This window comes from Raphanus sativus, chromosome 6 (assembly GCF_000801105.2).
Source record: "Raphanus sativus cultivar WK10039 chromosome 6, ASM80110v3, whole genome shotgun sequence".
NCBI classification, from domain to species: domain Eukaryota; kingdom Viridiplantae; phylum Streptophyta; class Magnoliopsida; order Brassicales; family Brassicaceae; genus Raphanus; species Raphanus sativus.
The window spans coordinates 42,186,973-42,203,530 of record NC_079516.1 but is presented as its reverse complement, the minus strand read 5'-3'; the positions used below and the strand labels follow the sequence as shown (position 1 = coordinate 42,203,530).

General features: G+C 37.1%; 3 protein-coding genes across 4 annotated transcripts; 2 read left to right on the top strand and 1 right to left on the bottom strand.

The window, feature by feature from the left end:
- The first annotated feature begins 2,020 nt into the window (after positions 1 to 2,020).
- On the top strand, positions 2,021 to 4,229 carry LOC108808552 (E3 ubiquitin-protein ligase RSL1). The gene is made up of 4 exons (XM_018580677.2): positions 2,021 to 2,527; positions 2,688 to 3,418; positions 3,611 to 3,847; positions 3,910 to 4,229. The coding sequence occupies exons 1-4, from the start codon at positions 2,138 to 2,140 to the stop codon at positions 4,085 to 4,087; spliced, it is 1,536 nt and encodes a 511-aa protein (XP_018436179.1). The 5' UTR covers positions 2,021 to 2,137; the 3' UTR covers positions 4,088 to 4,229.
- A 4,569-nt stretch (positions 4,230 to 8,798) lies between these two features.
- LOC108807359 (putative clathrin assembly protein At2g25430) lies at positions 8,799 to 11,953 on the top strand. 2 transcript variants are annotated; one of them, XM_056987476.1, is made up of 3 exons: positions 8,799 to 9,107; positions 9,260 to 11,115; positions 11,750 to 11,953. In XM_056987476.1, exons 2-3 carry the CDS (start codon positions 9,263 to 9,265, stop codon positions 11,763 to 11,765), a joined length of 1,869 nt encoding a protein of 622 aa, XP_056843456.1. In that variant the 5' UTR covers positions 8,799 to 9,107; positions 9,260 to 9,262; the 3' UTR covers positions 11,766 to 11,953. The 2 variants fall into 2 exon arrangements, with proteins under 2 accessions (XP_056843456.1, XP_018435139.1); XM_018579637.2 differs by lacking the exon at positions 11,750 to 11,953 and having other exon boundaries at positions 8,800 to 9,107; positions 9,260 to 11,333.
- Positions 11,954 to 13,410: 1,457 nt separating this feature from the next.
- Positions 13,411 to 15,905, bottom strand: LOC108809305 (uncharacterized). The gene is made up of 4 exons (XM_018581453.2): positions 15,360 to 15,905; positions 15,078 to 15,227; positions 14,523 to 14,816; positions 13,411 to 14,444 (listed from the first exon to the last, which is right to left on the bottom strand). Exons 1-4 carry the CDS (start codon positions 15,660 to 15,662, stop codon positions 13,545 to 13,547), a joined length of 1,647 nt encoding a protein of 548 aa, XP_018436955.1. The 5' UTR covers positions 15,663 to 15,905; the 3' UTR covers positions 13,411 to 13,544.
- Between the last annotated feature and the right edge of the window lie 653 nt (positions 15,906 to 16,558).

Genomic DNA, 16,558 nt, shown 5'->3' with positions numbered 1-16,558 from the left:
GCCCAATGTCAAAATATAGGGAGAAGGTAAAAACATCTTAGAAAAATAATGTTCAAAAATGTCAGAAAATAAAATACAATTTTGACGCAAAAACCGTTAATTTTAGAATCAACAAATGTTTAAATGCAATAATCAGAGCATGATTGTCTATAGTTTTTGTTTTTGTTTTTTTTTGTTTTTCAAAACCATTTTTTGCCAATCAAGTTTTAGCTTTTAGCTTTTAATTTTGTAAAACTTAGGGAAACTAGTTTTTCAAAAATTTCAATCAATTTGTGAAGAAAAAACAAAAACTAACTTTTATAGGTTTTCAATATAAAAAACTAATGTTGTTTATTTTGTATAAATTATTATATTTTAAATAACTTATAACTAAATAAATAATATTTTTATAAAGATAAAGTTTCCATATAGTTTTTATCATTTAAACATTAATATAAATTAATTTATATAGTTTTTATCATTTAAATATTTGTATATAATGTTATTTTATAAAATCAAAATTCACACAGATAACCTTGATATTAGAAAAAGAAATATTATTTATTTAAAAACATAATTTTAAACAAAACAAAAGTATATTTTCAAAGTAACAGAAGTATTTTTTATATACCTATTTTTCTGTGATGATTACATAAAATAATTAAGTAACGTAAATTATTGATATATGTTTAATTGATTAAAATAGTTTATAATTAGTATTGAAATGTTCTATTTATTTTTCATATATTTAGTTGACTATTTTATCTTTCATTGCAGAAAAAAATATCTATAAATTATATTTTACTTATATAATATGATTTCTAAAATACAATCACAATATTTTTACTGCTTATTTTAAGAGAATAAAAACTAAAAATAAACATCTTTTGATCAAATAATTACAACATATTTAAAATAATATAACACTATGTACTTTAACGAGGTATATATGTTATATTTTATCATTATTAAGATTATTTAGTTTCTTAAAACTACATTTTGTTTAAATTTTGTTTTAATTTTTGTGGAACTTAATATAACCATAATCAAAATACCAAAATATATCTGAATTCTCTGATTATTTAAAATAAATTTCAGCTTACAATTCAGTAAATCTAAGGCATAATTAATTATTATAAATATTGATATGTGTTCATTAGCTTCCAAAAATCTATTAGTTATTTATGTTGTAATTTCCTATTGATCATCGTTTATTTTCTAATATTTCTTTAACAATCATTTTATAATTTGATAAATATTATGAAAATAAAAGCACATTTAAACGATAAATAAAACTAATTTGATCTAACTTAAATATAATAAAAATAATTATACTTCAGTTTAAATTTGAAAAATTATATGTAACTCAATATACTCAAAACATGAGTGACTCACCTAATCCAAATTATATATATAAAGTCATAAATTTAACTGTAATAAGATTATATAATTTTATAATAACAATAATTTATTTTTAAATATGAATTATAGGATAACTCAAAACATATTAACAAATGGAAAAAAATATTAACCAACTGTTATAATTTAGTTCTTTTGTAAAAATTTATATATATGCATGAGACTGCAAAATATGTATAAGTACAATATATCTTAAGTTATATATAATATTCTTAAAATATATTTATATATCTATGACAACAAGAAACCAAAATACAAATAAAAAAATAAAAAAAATTAATATATTTAGAATAAAAATATTATAGTTGAATTTACAGAGATATATGCAGTCCAATATATCCAAATGATAATTAAATCAACTTTAAAAACAACAAAATCAACTAAATATAACATATCTAAAATCATACGTCTAATTAAATTAATATAATATTATTAATATAAATTATGCATAAAATTAGAAACTAATAAAATTAAAAGTAAATAGCAATCAACTTTCATAATATATTTACTTTATAAATATTTATGGAAAATCGCCTAGTGATATAATAATGGGAATGTAAAATCTATAGAAAATCAACCGTCACTAACCAAGAACGGTTACAATTACGAAAGGAATTTTTTCGGCAAGTATAACGAGCAATTAAAGAGAATTTATTCTCAAACTTCTCAAACACGCCTTACTAGTAATCCCTATATAAACAGATTTATTTCACGACTAAACTCCATACCTGAAACAGTCATGGAAGAATCACACAGATCAGACTCGATTTCTAAAAGACAGCGTCTTGATTCTTCCATAGCCGGAGATATCACAAACCCTAAAGGCGAGGGCTCTTCTAAGATCGTCCAGTTTGCTGGCAATGTCGTCTACAGGTTGTACTTCAAAGGTTTGGTGAGTGACGAGGTGGTGGCTGAGAGTGGAGAAAGGACCGTGACGGCTGGATTCGGAGTTGCGATTTGCGACGTGGCGGATAACTTGTTGTATGAGATGAAGGAATCACTGAGTGACGGCGACGTTAAGCGCAGAGGAGTGGAGATTAGGGCACTGGTTCATGGCTTAAGTGAAGCCTTCAACATGGGGATCAGACATGTCAGGATTCATTGCGATGATTATCCCATTTTTCAATTCGTAAGTTGTTTATATTCTTTTGTTATAGTTTTGATTAGTTTTATTCTTATTTATTCGACATGTTACATCCAGTCTCTAGGACATTTGAAATACATTAGAAGAGTTTTGTGATATGGTCTCTTGTTCGGTTTGATGCGAATAGATCTGATTTTCAATGTAGATAAATGGTGGAGATAAGCCTACGCAGAACAAAATGCGTCAGCTAGTGAACGAAGTTTGTCGCCTGAAAGAAAAAATGGACTCTTGTGAACCTCTTATGGTTGCACGGAACGATGTCAAGTTCGCTTTTAAGCTGGCTAGGGAGGCCATAGTTTCTCACAGCAAGGCAGCACAGGGAGAAACATGTGCCATCTGTCTTGAAGACACAAATGTTGACCGGATGATGTTCTTGACTGACGAATGCCGTCACCGTCATTGCTTTTCTTGTGTGAAACAGTACGTGGAAGTGAAGCTGCTTAGCGGAGTCGTGCCCACGTGCCTTGGTGAAGGATGCAAGTTAGAGCTCACCCTTGAAAGCTGCAGCAAGATTTTGACGCCTAGGGTGATTGAGATGTGGAAAAGAAAGATGAAAGAGGATTTGATCCCAGCTGATGAGAGAATCTATTGCCCATATCCAAACTGTGCAATGTTGATGTCCAAATCTGATCTTTCGAGCCATGCTGACCAATCGAAAGTTCAAGAATGTGTCAAATGCCGTGGACACTTTTGTATTGATTGCAAAGTACCATCGCATACCGATATGTCGTGTGATGATTACAAGAAACTACACCCTGACCCTTTAGTTGATGACATGAAGCTAAAGTCTCTGGCAAACGACAATAGCTGGCGTCAATGTGTCAAGTGTAGGCACATGATTGAACTTTCTCATGGTTGCAACCACATGACTTGCAGGTATATATATATATATATATATATATATATATTCATATTAAGTGCCATTTTAAAAACTTGAATTTTATTTACCAAAAATGTAGTTTTTTTCAACCTCAATGAATTTTTTTTAACAATGTTCCACAACAGATTTTACTTCCATATAAAAAAATCATATTATATAATGGCATTGTGCTTTGTGAGTTTGTGTAGATGTGGATATGAGTTTTGCTACAAATGTGGGGTAGAGTGGGAGAAGAACCAAAACTCATGCCCTTCGGGTTGTCTACTCACTGGCCATCGTGATTATGATGATGAAGATGATGATGATGATGATGATGATGATGACTCAGAACATACTTGTGAAGAGGATATGTGTGAATGCTATTATGATGATGATGGTGTTCGTTGGCGCGACTGGGAAGACTTTGTGGATCATCAACCTCGTGTGTAAGTTTCTGCTCTTTTCTAGGTCCTTTCATTCATTAATCCACTAAATTTGGTTCTTGCAGCTATGACCTGTCGCCGCTTCCTCCGGGTATGGATGTGGCGCCGCAGGGGTATGAAGATTTTCACAATGAAGTAGGCAATGATGATGAATATGATGATTACAACAATTACGGTGGCTTAACGGAATCTGACGATGACGGGGGGTTTGAGGACTTCTACAGGGAGTATTATTCGCTTTAATCTATCTTTTTTTATCAAAAGAGAGATTAGAGTTGTTTTGGAATACTTTTCCATATTTTCTTTGTTTCTTCCTCCGTTATGTTTAAATAACAATGAAAATTTTACTTGATAAATTAAAGACAGTATTTAAGTAACATTCTGCAAAAAGAGAGAAGCTTGCTCTTGGGTTGTTTATTTCTTTTTTATATTTAAGAAAATATTTTTATTGAAATTTCTAGTTTACAATTATCTTTCATATGTTTATTTATTGTTAGTTTTTTTATTAGTTAACTATTAAAAAAACTCGTACAATGGTGTAAACAAGTTACCTTTTTACTTCATAAATAAGTAAACCATTTTAAGTCTTTAGTAACAAGCCAATTTGATAGTTTAATAAAGTAATTAAATAATTCTAAAGTTCAAAATGTAAATGAATATCAATTTGAAAGATATGTTGTGATTTATCGAAAAATTATCTAGTATAGCTTGGATTTGTTCGGTTGTTTCCTAATAATCCAGATAGTTTAAAATATTTAGATTTAAAAAAGGGAATTTGCACTAGATGGTAAAATTTCTACACGATATTAGGTAGATGGTAAAGCGACCGTAGCATTTGTGGTAGGGGTGGGCATTTTACCCGATACCCGAACCCGTACCCGAACCCGACCGAAAAAACCCAAACCGAAACCGAACCGAAGTAGCAAAATACCCGAATGGGTATTGAATTAGGAGAGATTGGATATCCGAACCCGAACGGGTAATACCCGAACCCGAATGGATATCCGAAGATAACCGAACATATGTATACTTAGGTCTATATTCCTAGTTTACTTCTTTAATTTTATTCAAAATATTTATTTTTATTATGCACATACTTCAAAATTAGATAATTTACATATAATTGGAAAAAAGGTGAATTTTTACTCACTTAAAATGTATGTCAAGATTTTTATTTCATGCATTAACAAAAGTTACATCCAAAATTTAAAAATAATAATCAATTTATTATCTTTTATTTGAAAAATGTTATCTTCAAATTTATCAATCATTCAGTTATTAGAAAATAAAAGATAGTTAAGTGAAATTTATATTTTTTAAATACAAAAAAACTTGAGAAATGAAAAATTTAATATTTTTTTTCAAAATCTAAATATCCGAAAACCCGACCCGAAATACCCGAATCCGAACTAAAAATACCCGAACCCGACCCGAAATAAAGAAATACCCGAATGGATATTACACTCCTATACCGAAATACCCGAAAATCCGAAATACCCGATCCGAACCCGAACGGGTACCCGAACGCCCACCCCTAATTTGTGGTAATACCAATACTATCTCTGATTTGGTAAGGAAATCATAGCAAAAAGACCTATCAATTAGCTGACGTCACAGCAGGTCGAGAAGGTAGAACACGCAAAATGATAATTATGCAAAGAACACAAAGTGTTCAATATCTCTTTTGTTTAAAAGTGTAAAAACTCCTAGAATTTTTCCTTTTAACTTTGGATTTCCAACATATGTGGTTTTTGAAACAAAATCTCAAATCTCAGGTGTTATTAATCTTTGCAAAATCTGTTTTCTCCAATTATCGTTTTTATACGTTTCTGCAAAATATGTTATCTCTTACAACCGTCGGTTGACCACAAAAACCGGCAGTAATACCCTAAAAAACCAGTTATTTTGAATCTCATACAAAACAATTTTTTTTTGCACCTCCCACACAGATCTTGATTCGAAAACTTTAGCTTATAATCATGGAGATAGAGAAAGACGATACGGTGGTTGAGTAACGAGTCGAGTCAGATACCGACGATGCTCTAGCGCCAAGCTCCGCCAATCCTTCGCAAGCTCGCCGTGACTCCTCACCATCTCCTCCATCCTTTTTTTTTCACCACCATTTCCAGCGACTCGGATCACTACCATCACCACCATCTCCTCCATCCTTTTTTTTTCTCCTCCATCCTTTTTTTTTCACCACCATCACTACCATCACTACCACCATCTCCTCCATCCCTCCTCCTCCGCCGTCGTCATATACCGACGACGCTCCGGCGCCAAGCTCCGTCTATCCTTCGCAAGCTCGCCGTGGCTCCTCACCATCTCCTCCATCCCTTTTTTTTCACCACCATCTGCAACAAAATCTTCTCAACTCTTTTTTAAAAATATCTTATCACATCCGAAAATATCTTCTCCTCTTCTAAAATATTTTATCCTCATCAAAATATCTTCTTCTCTTATCTTCACTTGACATCTCGAAAATAACCGGTTTTAAAAGCATGTTTACCTTCTCAATAGCCAAAAAAAACCTGATACAACGTCAAAATCTCAGGTTTTATTATTGTCTGCAAAATCTGTTTTCTCTTGGTATCGTTCTTATTCTTGTCTGCAAAATCTGTTTTCTCTTAGAATCGAAATGGTTGCTTCAAGAATTGTCGATTATCCAAAATATATAGTGGAAGAAACCAATGTCGATTTACCTCAGATGGTGTTTGCGGAGGGTGAGGATGATCGCAAATGTTTTGGAAAATCTCAGCCATTATTCATACGAAAAGCAAAACACAGTATATGTTACACGTCAGATGTGATTACTTGAAACAGGCGGTTGTACACAAAAAGTGTCAATAATGCAAAGAATCAGGACTTTCTTTCTCTTTTGTGCAAAAAATCAATCTCTTTCTCCCACTATTTTACAAAACGATCGCTCACCACACTTCATAGATGAGTCGGTGAGACTCCGAACGAGACAAACCTCATCCTCAGAGAATAATATGACCGATGATGTATCGTCGGGTGAAGATGGGACTGATGACCCTCTTACCTCTGACTCAAAGACCGAGTCAAACTGGAGTTCTGACTCCTCCACAACCTCGACGGGACTGTAGGCGGTCATACGAGTCTTGTCCGATTCTCTTCTGAGAACGGGACTGGCGAGATGGAGATGATCAAGGTTGGCAAATCTCAACCATTACTCATCTCCGCCCGGATCACCTAACGAAGTCCCTGTAAGTCGACAAAAATAGTACTCACGCAATTATACTCGTAGCCGGTTTTTATACCTTGTATGCGGTTTTTATGTATATACTCGAATCTGGTTTCTATACCTTGTATCCGGTTTTTATGTATAGTCAACTATGGTTTATGTACCTTGTACCCGGTTTATGATGTTTACATATTTGAACTTCCAGGTTTAGGACGCCCATGTGATTGAAGAAACTTCCAGGTTTTTTAACTAACAATTCTATTTATAATTAATGACATTGATTGTTCGGCTAATTGTTCTTATTGGTCGGATTGTAGATATAATACAGGAAAAATTATCTTCGGGGAATAGGGAGTGTAAGGGATAAGGATTTAGTTTGTTACATTGTGGTTTGGGTTGATTGTTTTAGGAAGGGTTTAGGGTTTAGTGTTGAACACGGGGTTTGGATTGACTATTTGACAATGGGTTTAGGGTTTAGTGTTGACCACGGAGTTTGGGTTGATTGTTTGAGGAAATGTTTAGGGTATAGTGTTGAACACGGAGTTTGGGTTGATTATTTGACAATGGGTTTAGGGTATAGTGTTGACCATGGAATTTGGGTTGATTGTTTGAGGAAAGGTTTAGGGTATAGTGTTGAACACTGGGTTTGGATTGATTAATTTAAAATGGGTTTAGGGTACAATGATGACCACAGGGTTTTGGTTGATTATTTGTTCATGGGTTTAGGGTATAGTATTGAATACGAGGTTTGGGTTGATTATTTGACAATGGGTTTAGGGTATAGTGTTGAATACGGGGTTAGGGTTGATAAATTTACAATGTGTTAAGGGTATAGTGTTGAACACAGGGGTTAGGGTTCTTTATTAGAAAATGTATATAGGGTATAGTGTTGATTGTAAACCCATTGTAAAACCCATTAATTACGACTACACCTAAACCCTATGTTCAACTCTATACCCAAAACCCATTGTAAAACAATGAACCCAAACGCTATGTATACGAATAATTAACCGGTATATTTATATTCTCAATTCCGGTGTCCAACTAATGTTAGCCAGTTAACAATTTCGATGGTCTGTAATTATTAGATTAATCGGTTAATAATTTGGCCCAGAAATTGAACAAAATCTACGAAACTCCTTGTCATAAATATCTTATCCCACCCGAAAATATTTTCTCTTCTTCAAACATTTTGTATGCTCATCAAAATATCTTCTTCTCTCTCTTCATTTCACATCACGAAAATAACCGGTTTTCAATCCGTGTTGACTTTCTCAATAACCTGTTAAATCGTCAAAACTGCCGGTTGCAGGTTACTCAAATTTTCCATTTCACGTGATTTCTCAAGGACAGAATCGTGAAGCCGTACGTTAAGTTACATGGTTCCCCAATTAATAAAAAATTTGCACACTTCTGCAATTACCATCCAAAATTTTGATATTGAGCTAAATAGCCCTTTAAAAAAAAGTCTGGAACGTCGTTGATTATCGATCTCAACACTTTAGTATTCAATCGAAGGAATGAAAGTAATACTTTCTGCTTCTACAAAATTAACTCAAAGTATATTTTTAGTTTTAGCTTCTTCTTTTTTGAAACACAATGTCTTAACTACATTTTAAAAAGGTAGACATAATTCACACAAAAAAAAACATAATTCTCCACACAGAAAAATAACATATCAATTAGGCAAATAACAATTTACCTTCCGACAGGCATACAGCTGACAGCTTCTGACAGTTCCGATAATAATAAAAGAAATCGCATATATCTCCAGATCAAAGTCTCCATTATACCCACGTCATCACGCACTCCAATTCCCGTCTTAAATTCATATCTTTCTCTTCCTCTTCAGACACCACCACCTTTGTCGACACCCTTCGTCGAATCTCACACCGCCAAATTTCGTCTTCTAAATCTTCTTCCTCCTCTTCTTTTACAGATCTAAAGCTCCCGTGAACCAAAATAGTCAAATATCCAAACAATCCGACACCGTTTCCGACGTCTGACACACGAAGAATCTTCCTCCGTAGATCTAGCGAAGAAAAAAATCTCCCAACGGTATTTTCCAGAAATAGCTTTTAGAAAATAAAACTCGATACAAAGCAAAAAGAAAAAAAAAAACAATTTCATTTATTCAAATGTTTTTTCCCGTTAAATTCAAATATGTGAAGAAAGAAAAAAAACTTAACCGAATTTGAATGCAAATATAGGAGATGGCGCCGAGTATTCGAAAAGCCATCGGAGCGGTCAAGGACCAGACGAGCATCGGGATCGCGAAAGTATCGAGCAACACGGCACCAGACCTCGAAGTAGCCATCGTGAAAGCCACGAGCCACGACGACGACCGTCCCGCGAGCGAGAAGCACATCCGCCAGATCCTAAACCTGACATCCCTCTCCCGCGGCTACGTCCTCGCCTGCGTCGCCTCCGTCTCTCGGCGTCTGGGCAAAACGCGCGACTGGGTCGTCGCTCTCAAGGCCCTCACGCTCCTCCACCGCCTCCTCAGCGAAGGAGACCCTCTTTTTCAAGAAGAGATTCTCCACCACTCGACGAGACGGCGAGGAGGTGCGAGGATGCTCAACATGTCTGGTTTCCGCGACGAGGCGCATTCCAGCTCGTGGGATCACTCGGCTTTCGTCAGGACTTATGCTTGTTACTTGGACCAGAAGCTTGAGCTGGCTTTGTTCGAGAGGAAGAGTAATAGTAGTAGCCATCATAGCAATGGTAGAGGAAGAAAAGACGACTTTGACTTTCGATCTCCGCCTCAGAGATCTTATGATTATGAAAACGGTGGTGTGTCTAGGAGAACTAGGTCTTACGGAGATGTCACTGAGATGAGAGGAGGAGGAAGAGCTGCTACTCCGTTGCCTGAAATGACGCAGGAGAGGATTTTCGGGAAGATGGGACATTTACAGAGGCTGCTGGATCGGTTCTTGAACCTGAGACCTACTGGTTTAGCTAAGAACAGTAGGATGGTGTTGATCGCCTTGTACCCAGTCGTGAGGGAGAGTTTTAAGCTTTACGCCGATATCTGCGAGGTTCTAGCTGTTTTGCTCGATAAGTTTTTCGATATGGAGTATACGGATTGTGTCAAGGCCTTTGATGCTTACGCGAGTGCGGCCAAACAGATCGATGAGCTCATCGCGTTTTATGATTGGTGTAAGGAGACTGGCGTGGGGAGATCTTCGGAGTATCCGGAAGTTCAGAGGATTACGAGTAAGTTGTTGGAGACGTTGGAAGAGTTTGTGAGAGATAGAGCAAAGAGAGGGAAGAGTCCTGAGAGGAAAGAGATTGAACCTCCTCCTCCTCCTCCTCCGCCGGTAGCTCAAGAAGAGGAGCCTAATATGAATGAGATCAAAGCGCTTCCTCCTCCTGAGAATTACACTCCTCCTCCTCCACCTGAGGCTGAGCCGGAAAACCCGCAATACACTGAGGATTTGGTTGATCTAAGGGAAGATGAAGTCACTGGTGATGATGACCAAGGGAACAAGTTCGCGCTTGCTCTCTTCGCCGGTCCACCGGGAAGTAAAGCTTTCCCTTCGGATGGAGTGACTTCAGCTTGGCAGAATCCTGCGGCTGAGCCAGGGAAAGCTGATTGGGAACTGGCACTGGTGGAAACAGCTAGCAACTTAGAGAAACAGACAGCGGCTTTAGGTGGTGGGTTTGATTCGTTGCTACTCAACGGAATGTACGATCAGGGAGTGGTTAGACAACACGTGAGCACTTCTCAGTTAACTGGTGGAAGTGCGAGCAGCGTGGCTTTACCTTTACCGGGTAAAACCAACACTCAAGTACTGGCCTTACCTGCACCGGATGGAACCGTGGAGAAAGTGAATCAAGACCCGTTCGCGGCTTCACTGACCATTCCACCTCCTTCTTACGTGCAAATGGCGGAGATGGAGAAGAAGCAGTATCTGTTGAGTCAAGAGCAGCAGCTATGGCAGCAATACCAGCGTGAAGGGATGAGAGGTCAAGCTAGTTTGGCGAAGATGAACACCGGTCAGGTTCCAGGTGGAATGCCTTATGGAATGCAACCTGTTCACGGAATGGGACCGCCACCAACGGGGTATTACTACAACAATCTTTACTGATGGTTCATTCTTTTTTTTTGTTTGTTATTTTACTCTCTCAGTGTCATATATGGTAGATTGACTCGTCTTTCACCTTCGATCTCGTGTGTTTTTTTTTATTGCATTCAAACGATGCAATCTCTGTGTTTTGCTCGAGTTTGAATTTATAGTTGCATTGTACACTTTATTAATAATCTTGATTCCATCTTGTATTTTTTTTTCAACTGATTCCATCTTGTATTAAACATTTTGATATCTTATTTGATGTTTTTCACTTGTTAAAGAAACATTTATGTTGGTTTGAGAGTTACAGTTTGACTTGCAAAACAATATAGGACTTGTTTGTGTCTTGGGTTGTGTGTTGTCCTAACTGTTTTGAAGTCTGAGGCCATTGGTTCAAATATTGTAATTATTAGGTGAAATAGATTTGTTGGTTTCTTATGAATTACGAGAGGCATATGGAAGTCTCTGTTAGACCAAAAAGTAGGTGACCCAATGAGTTTATTATATATTGACAGCTAGGATGTGACCCTTTTGCATAAACGATCAGTCGTTTAAATTATGGCTAAAGCTAAGCTGGATCTCTTCATGCCCAACTCACGTCAGGGTGTCTCATTTTTATATAACCAGGTCACTTTCTGGATAAACGAATATCACCGCCCGACAATCATGTGATACGTACTATATAATATGCTTGGTTAATTTGGGGAAGGATTGGGCTCCTTCAGTTGTCCATCTTGTTTATGAACACCAGAATTTGATTGCGATAAAAAATTTAGTTTACAAGACAATATTATTTTCCTCCTTTCATCAAGGTATGTTATAGAAAATATAATTGCCAAAATAACATCATTTTATTTTATGCTGACCAAAATTAAAATTATGCAGAGTCGGGCATGATATATTTAGGCCCTGAAGTAAAAAAAGTTTTTTGGTCCACTATTTTACAAAAACCATGAAAATATTAAAAACTAAACTTTTGAAATTTGAACCTCCTCAGGTGTTCTGTATTATTTCTTCACCACTAAAGCTATAGAATCAGGTACCCCAAACAATATTTAGTGTTGGTCTGCCCTGAAACACATGCGTCATCAGCTTCTATTGAGGGTCGGTCCTAATTCGTTAATTTTGATTCGATTTGTTATTTGTTTTGATTCGAAAAATTTAGATATTCATAAGTCTTCGAAACAAAACAAAGATTAAAAATTAATATTCGTTAAAAAATAAACAAATCACAACTATTAAAAAATTATAGTCGGATATCCGATCCGCTCTGTTTTTTATATAAATATATGAATGTATGTACAATTAAATATAGAAGTTTAAATGAATAATTTTATATAACTATGATTTAAACATATAAATTTATTAGTTTTATTTATAAAATTACTCCTAACTCAACAAATCAACTACACCACATATCACCAATCAAAGTCTTTACGTTTCTCGCACGTGGATTTATGTGAAATAAGGCAGTTGGAACTTTTTTTTTTTGATAACCGTGAGGATCTCAGGCTTCGTCCAGACTAATCCCACGAGGCCGACGACAATCCACGTATTCTTGCGATTTAATGCTAGCCCCAGTAGCCACCGCATGTGGAACCTATGACGCTTTTTCTTTGGCGCTTACCACTAAACCAGCATGTAGTGGTTAGGCAGTTGGAACTTGGAAGTAAGAATTGCCAAAAATGAGTAATACCCCATGCATGGAGAGCCAGTCACGCATCACTAACCAGAATATGAAGGTCTGGCGTGGAACTGATTGTCCAAACGATACCAGCTTAAGCCTTGTTCATGAATTTGCTCCCATGTATTTTTGATGAGAAGTCATTATAGTCATCCAGTCCATGCTTTAACAAGATAACATCATTACGTGGATCTTTATTTGGCACGGTAGAATAGACAATCATTTCCAGCATCCCTCGTAGGTGAGATCCGCTGCATCTTCAGCAAATGGACTGGTATCCCATCTAAGAAAGACCCTTTCTTCTATCCTATACTGGAGGCCATACAACTAACATGTAAATCCATTATCAGGTAATACGAACAAAAAGCAACCTAACCAGAAGTTAGGTGAAGGAAGGGTCTCAAATAGCTTTAACACTTCCTGCTAATGAGTAATAGGGACTCTTAGTCAAGTAGTAAATCCCCTGGCGAGAGCGGTTAAAATCGGAACTAAACTACACTTTGTTTTGCTTTTCATCCCAAAATCCTTTCTCTGTTCTACCTTCCATTACTCAAAACAAGACAAAAAAGTAGAAACCATGTTTGGATTCTAATACCAACACCAAAGACAACTGGAAACTTCTTATTGTTTTTTTCCCCCAACACATTGGCTGCTTAAGCTGAGAATTATAACGAACCATATGCACAAAATACTCTCTCTAATCTAACAATCCTAACAATTTCTACACTAAACAAATCTCTAGTCACCAATCAACATAATATGATGCAAATCAATCTGAAGTTTCTCATGAAGAAGAGAAACATCAACCACATCCCCTTTCTCTTCTTTCGCCGCCAACTCCGCCACCGGAATCGCCGCAAGAAACCTCTTTATATACTCTCTGCAACACTCTTTACCTTTACAAACCAATTTCTCCTCCTCCGAGGATGACGCTCCCCCCTCTTTCTCATACATCAAACTCGAATCATCAAACTTTAGAATATACGCCTGCTTGCACCCTTCGAACAGTCTCTCCCCTAACGAATCAATCACACAGTACCCATCTAAACCTGCCTTCACCACAAAGAAATGATCGTTCCAGCTCACGACATAAACCCTAGATTCCCCGATCTCCGACGCAACCGCCACCTCTTTCTCCACCTCGTCCCAGATCTGATCAAACGACATTAAACCCCCCAACGAAGCGAACCTCTCCGGGCTGAAAAACCCGGTAAACGATTTATCCGTGCAAACCCTAACCGGCCTCAGTTCCGCGGACACGATCGTCTCCAGATCGAAATGTCTGTCCGGGAACAGCGTCAGGTAAGACTCTTCGTCGGAGAGGGATTGCCACAAGGAAGATCCTTGCGTGATCAGGGAGTCGAACTCTGTTCCCGAAGGACTGATCAGCCGAGGATTCGCCTGGAACCAATGAGCCACCACCACCGCGACCGCCGCGCAAGCCGCTTCTCCGCCGGCTTGTTCGCTTCTCTGATCGATCGACGCCGTGTAGACCTCCGATCTCAGCTTCGATTTTCCGTCGCGGCTCGCGAGATCCTTCGCCACCCATTTGTTCGGCTCGATGGATAGTTCCGTCGCCGGCTTCTCTGACTCCGTCGACGTCACCGGCGGTATCTTTGTTGTGCTTTCCTCCTCTCTCTGCAAGAAATAAACCGGTTCCGGTTAGGATTTAAAATCGGATTAGGTTTTGGAAGTTTGCTGAACCGGGATGGTTACCGGTTCTCTTCTCCAGGTCATGGAAAAGCTTAACCGTCGTCTCTTCCACCAGTTAAACCCGGCTTTATGACCCGGTTCGGACTGGTTCTCCGGGCTTGAATTCGACGCCGTTCCTAAAATTGGGCTGACTGCGCCGGAATTTGAAGCGGTGGCCGGTGAGGAAGAAGAATCGAAATCCATGCCGCCGCCGCGACGACTTGGCATATTTGTCGTGATCGCTGAGTCAACCGTTACCGGACCGAGTTGTGTAAAGTCGTCTGGTTCGGTTCTTACTTCGGAAAAAGTCACGTTGACCTGATTTAAAGAAACACCCGCGTGTCTTTAATTAATTAAGGATTAAGATTACCTTTACTAATTTATTTCTTCTTTTGAATAAAAAGGAATTGACTAATTAAATGTAAGCTTTCCCTGGTGTTTCCGAGATTATATCCAATGAGAACAGAGAACAAAGAACAGTTCAAACTGGTAATGGCTTTTTAATTAGTTTTTTTTTTTTGTCATCGGCTTTTTAATTAGTTTTAAAATGTGATTAAGATTTTAAATTGACCAGCTTACCACAAGGGTTGCTTCCTTCCAAAGTAAACCCTTTGACCTAATCGGAAGCGTTCTCTCCACCGTTGATTCGAGTTTCGAAGCCAACTCCGCCAAATCCAACGACGCTTTTCCGACAATAGCCTTTTTGTTTTTTGCATCTGTAGTCTCCCCCTAATAACCAAGATAGTAGACCATGTTTCGGCCAGGAAAATAAATTACGGTCATGAAAAAAAAAACTAATTGAATGAAAACGTTCATTAGATTGATTATTAATTATGCTCAAAGATAATTAAGAAAACTCACGTAAAAGACAGTGAAGGAAAGGTTCCACGGGCCAACAATGCAACAAACCCGTTCGAACTCCTCCTCCCATTCCACATGGCTTGCGCCCAAAGCAATCGGTTTAGAGGTCGTGTGGTTGACGGGTCGGTTTGACCGATAGAAAGGGACGAGCCCCAATCCGAAACCAGAGACCGGTCCTTTCCATTTCAACTCCACCATCGCAGAAACATTCTTTGCTGCCGTTTCGCCTCCGAGAACAACCGGTAAACCGTGGAGCCTCATCTGCTTCACCGATACGTGAAGCTTTCTCACTTTCTTGGCCATTGATGATGATTTGAGAATTTGTTCCTCTTCTTTGCAGGTTTTCTCTTTATTTGGGGTTCTCCTTTTGTTGTTTTTAGTTTTTTTTTAATCGAATCTCTCCTTTTTGTTTCTTTTAGGTATTGATAATGTGTGAAGCAGGCGATATTTCTTCTTTTATATACGGAATTTTGTATATGTGTATGTAGAGGCGTATGTATTCTAAAAATAAGCTATATGAAACGTAGAGAATATTGAAAAGGTATCAAAGACAGCAAAGAGAGAAATCCTCCATGAAAAAAGAAAATAAAAATAAAAAATAAGGGCGTAGAAAAGCGACTCGGTCGTATCTATGCGGCAAACGGAGCAAACCCGCGTTTTGAAGAAATGAGAACGAAGGAACAACAAACATCACGTGTGACTCATATCTTGCTTTCGTGGGATAAAGCTGACGTGGGTTTATTTAATTGGATTGATGACTTACGTACCTTAGTTTAGTTCAATACAACAGAAACTCGGTCTCTTTCAATACAAACTTTTGGAAGAGCACTTAGATTCGGACTGGTCCATCTTATTCCTTTTATCATTTATAACTTTTCTTCGAATTGTTGAATGAAATTGTTAATCGTTTAACTTAAATATTCAGAACCATAAATTTCCACCTAACTAATTAACTTTAGTATTTTGTTGGTGTTCGATTTAATTGAAAAATACACGATTTACTACTTATGCAGTTCTCTTTATGAGTAAGTCTATATGGACCGAGGTCATTGAAATATCCAGTCCAACAATCTTTTAAAAGCATATTGAAAATGGATATTCAAATTGAAACCAATCATACTGAGAGTTAATCCTAAGAGGTACAAGGCCCAATTAATAGCAAAAGGATATACAGTACTCGAGTTTGAAGGAGTTGACTA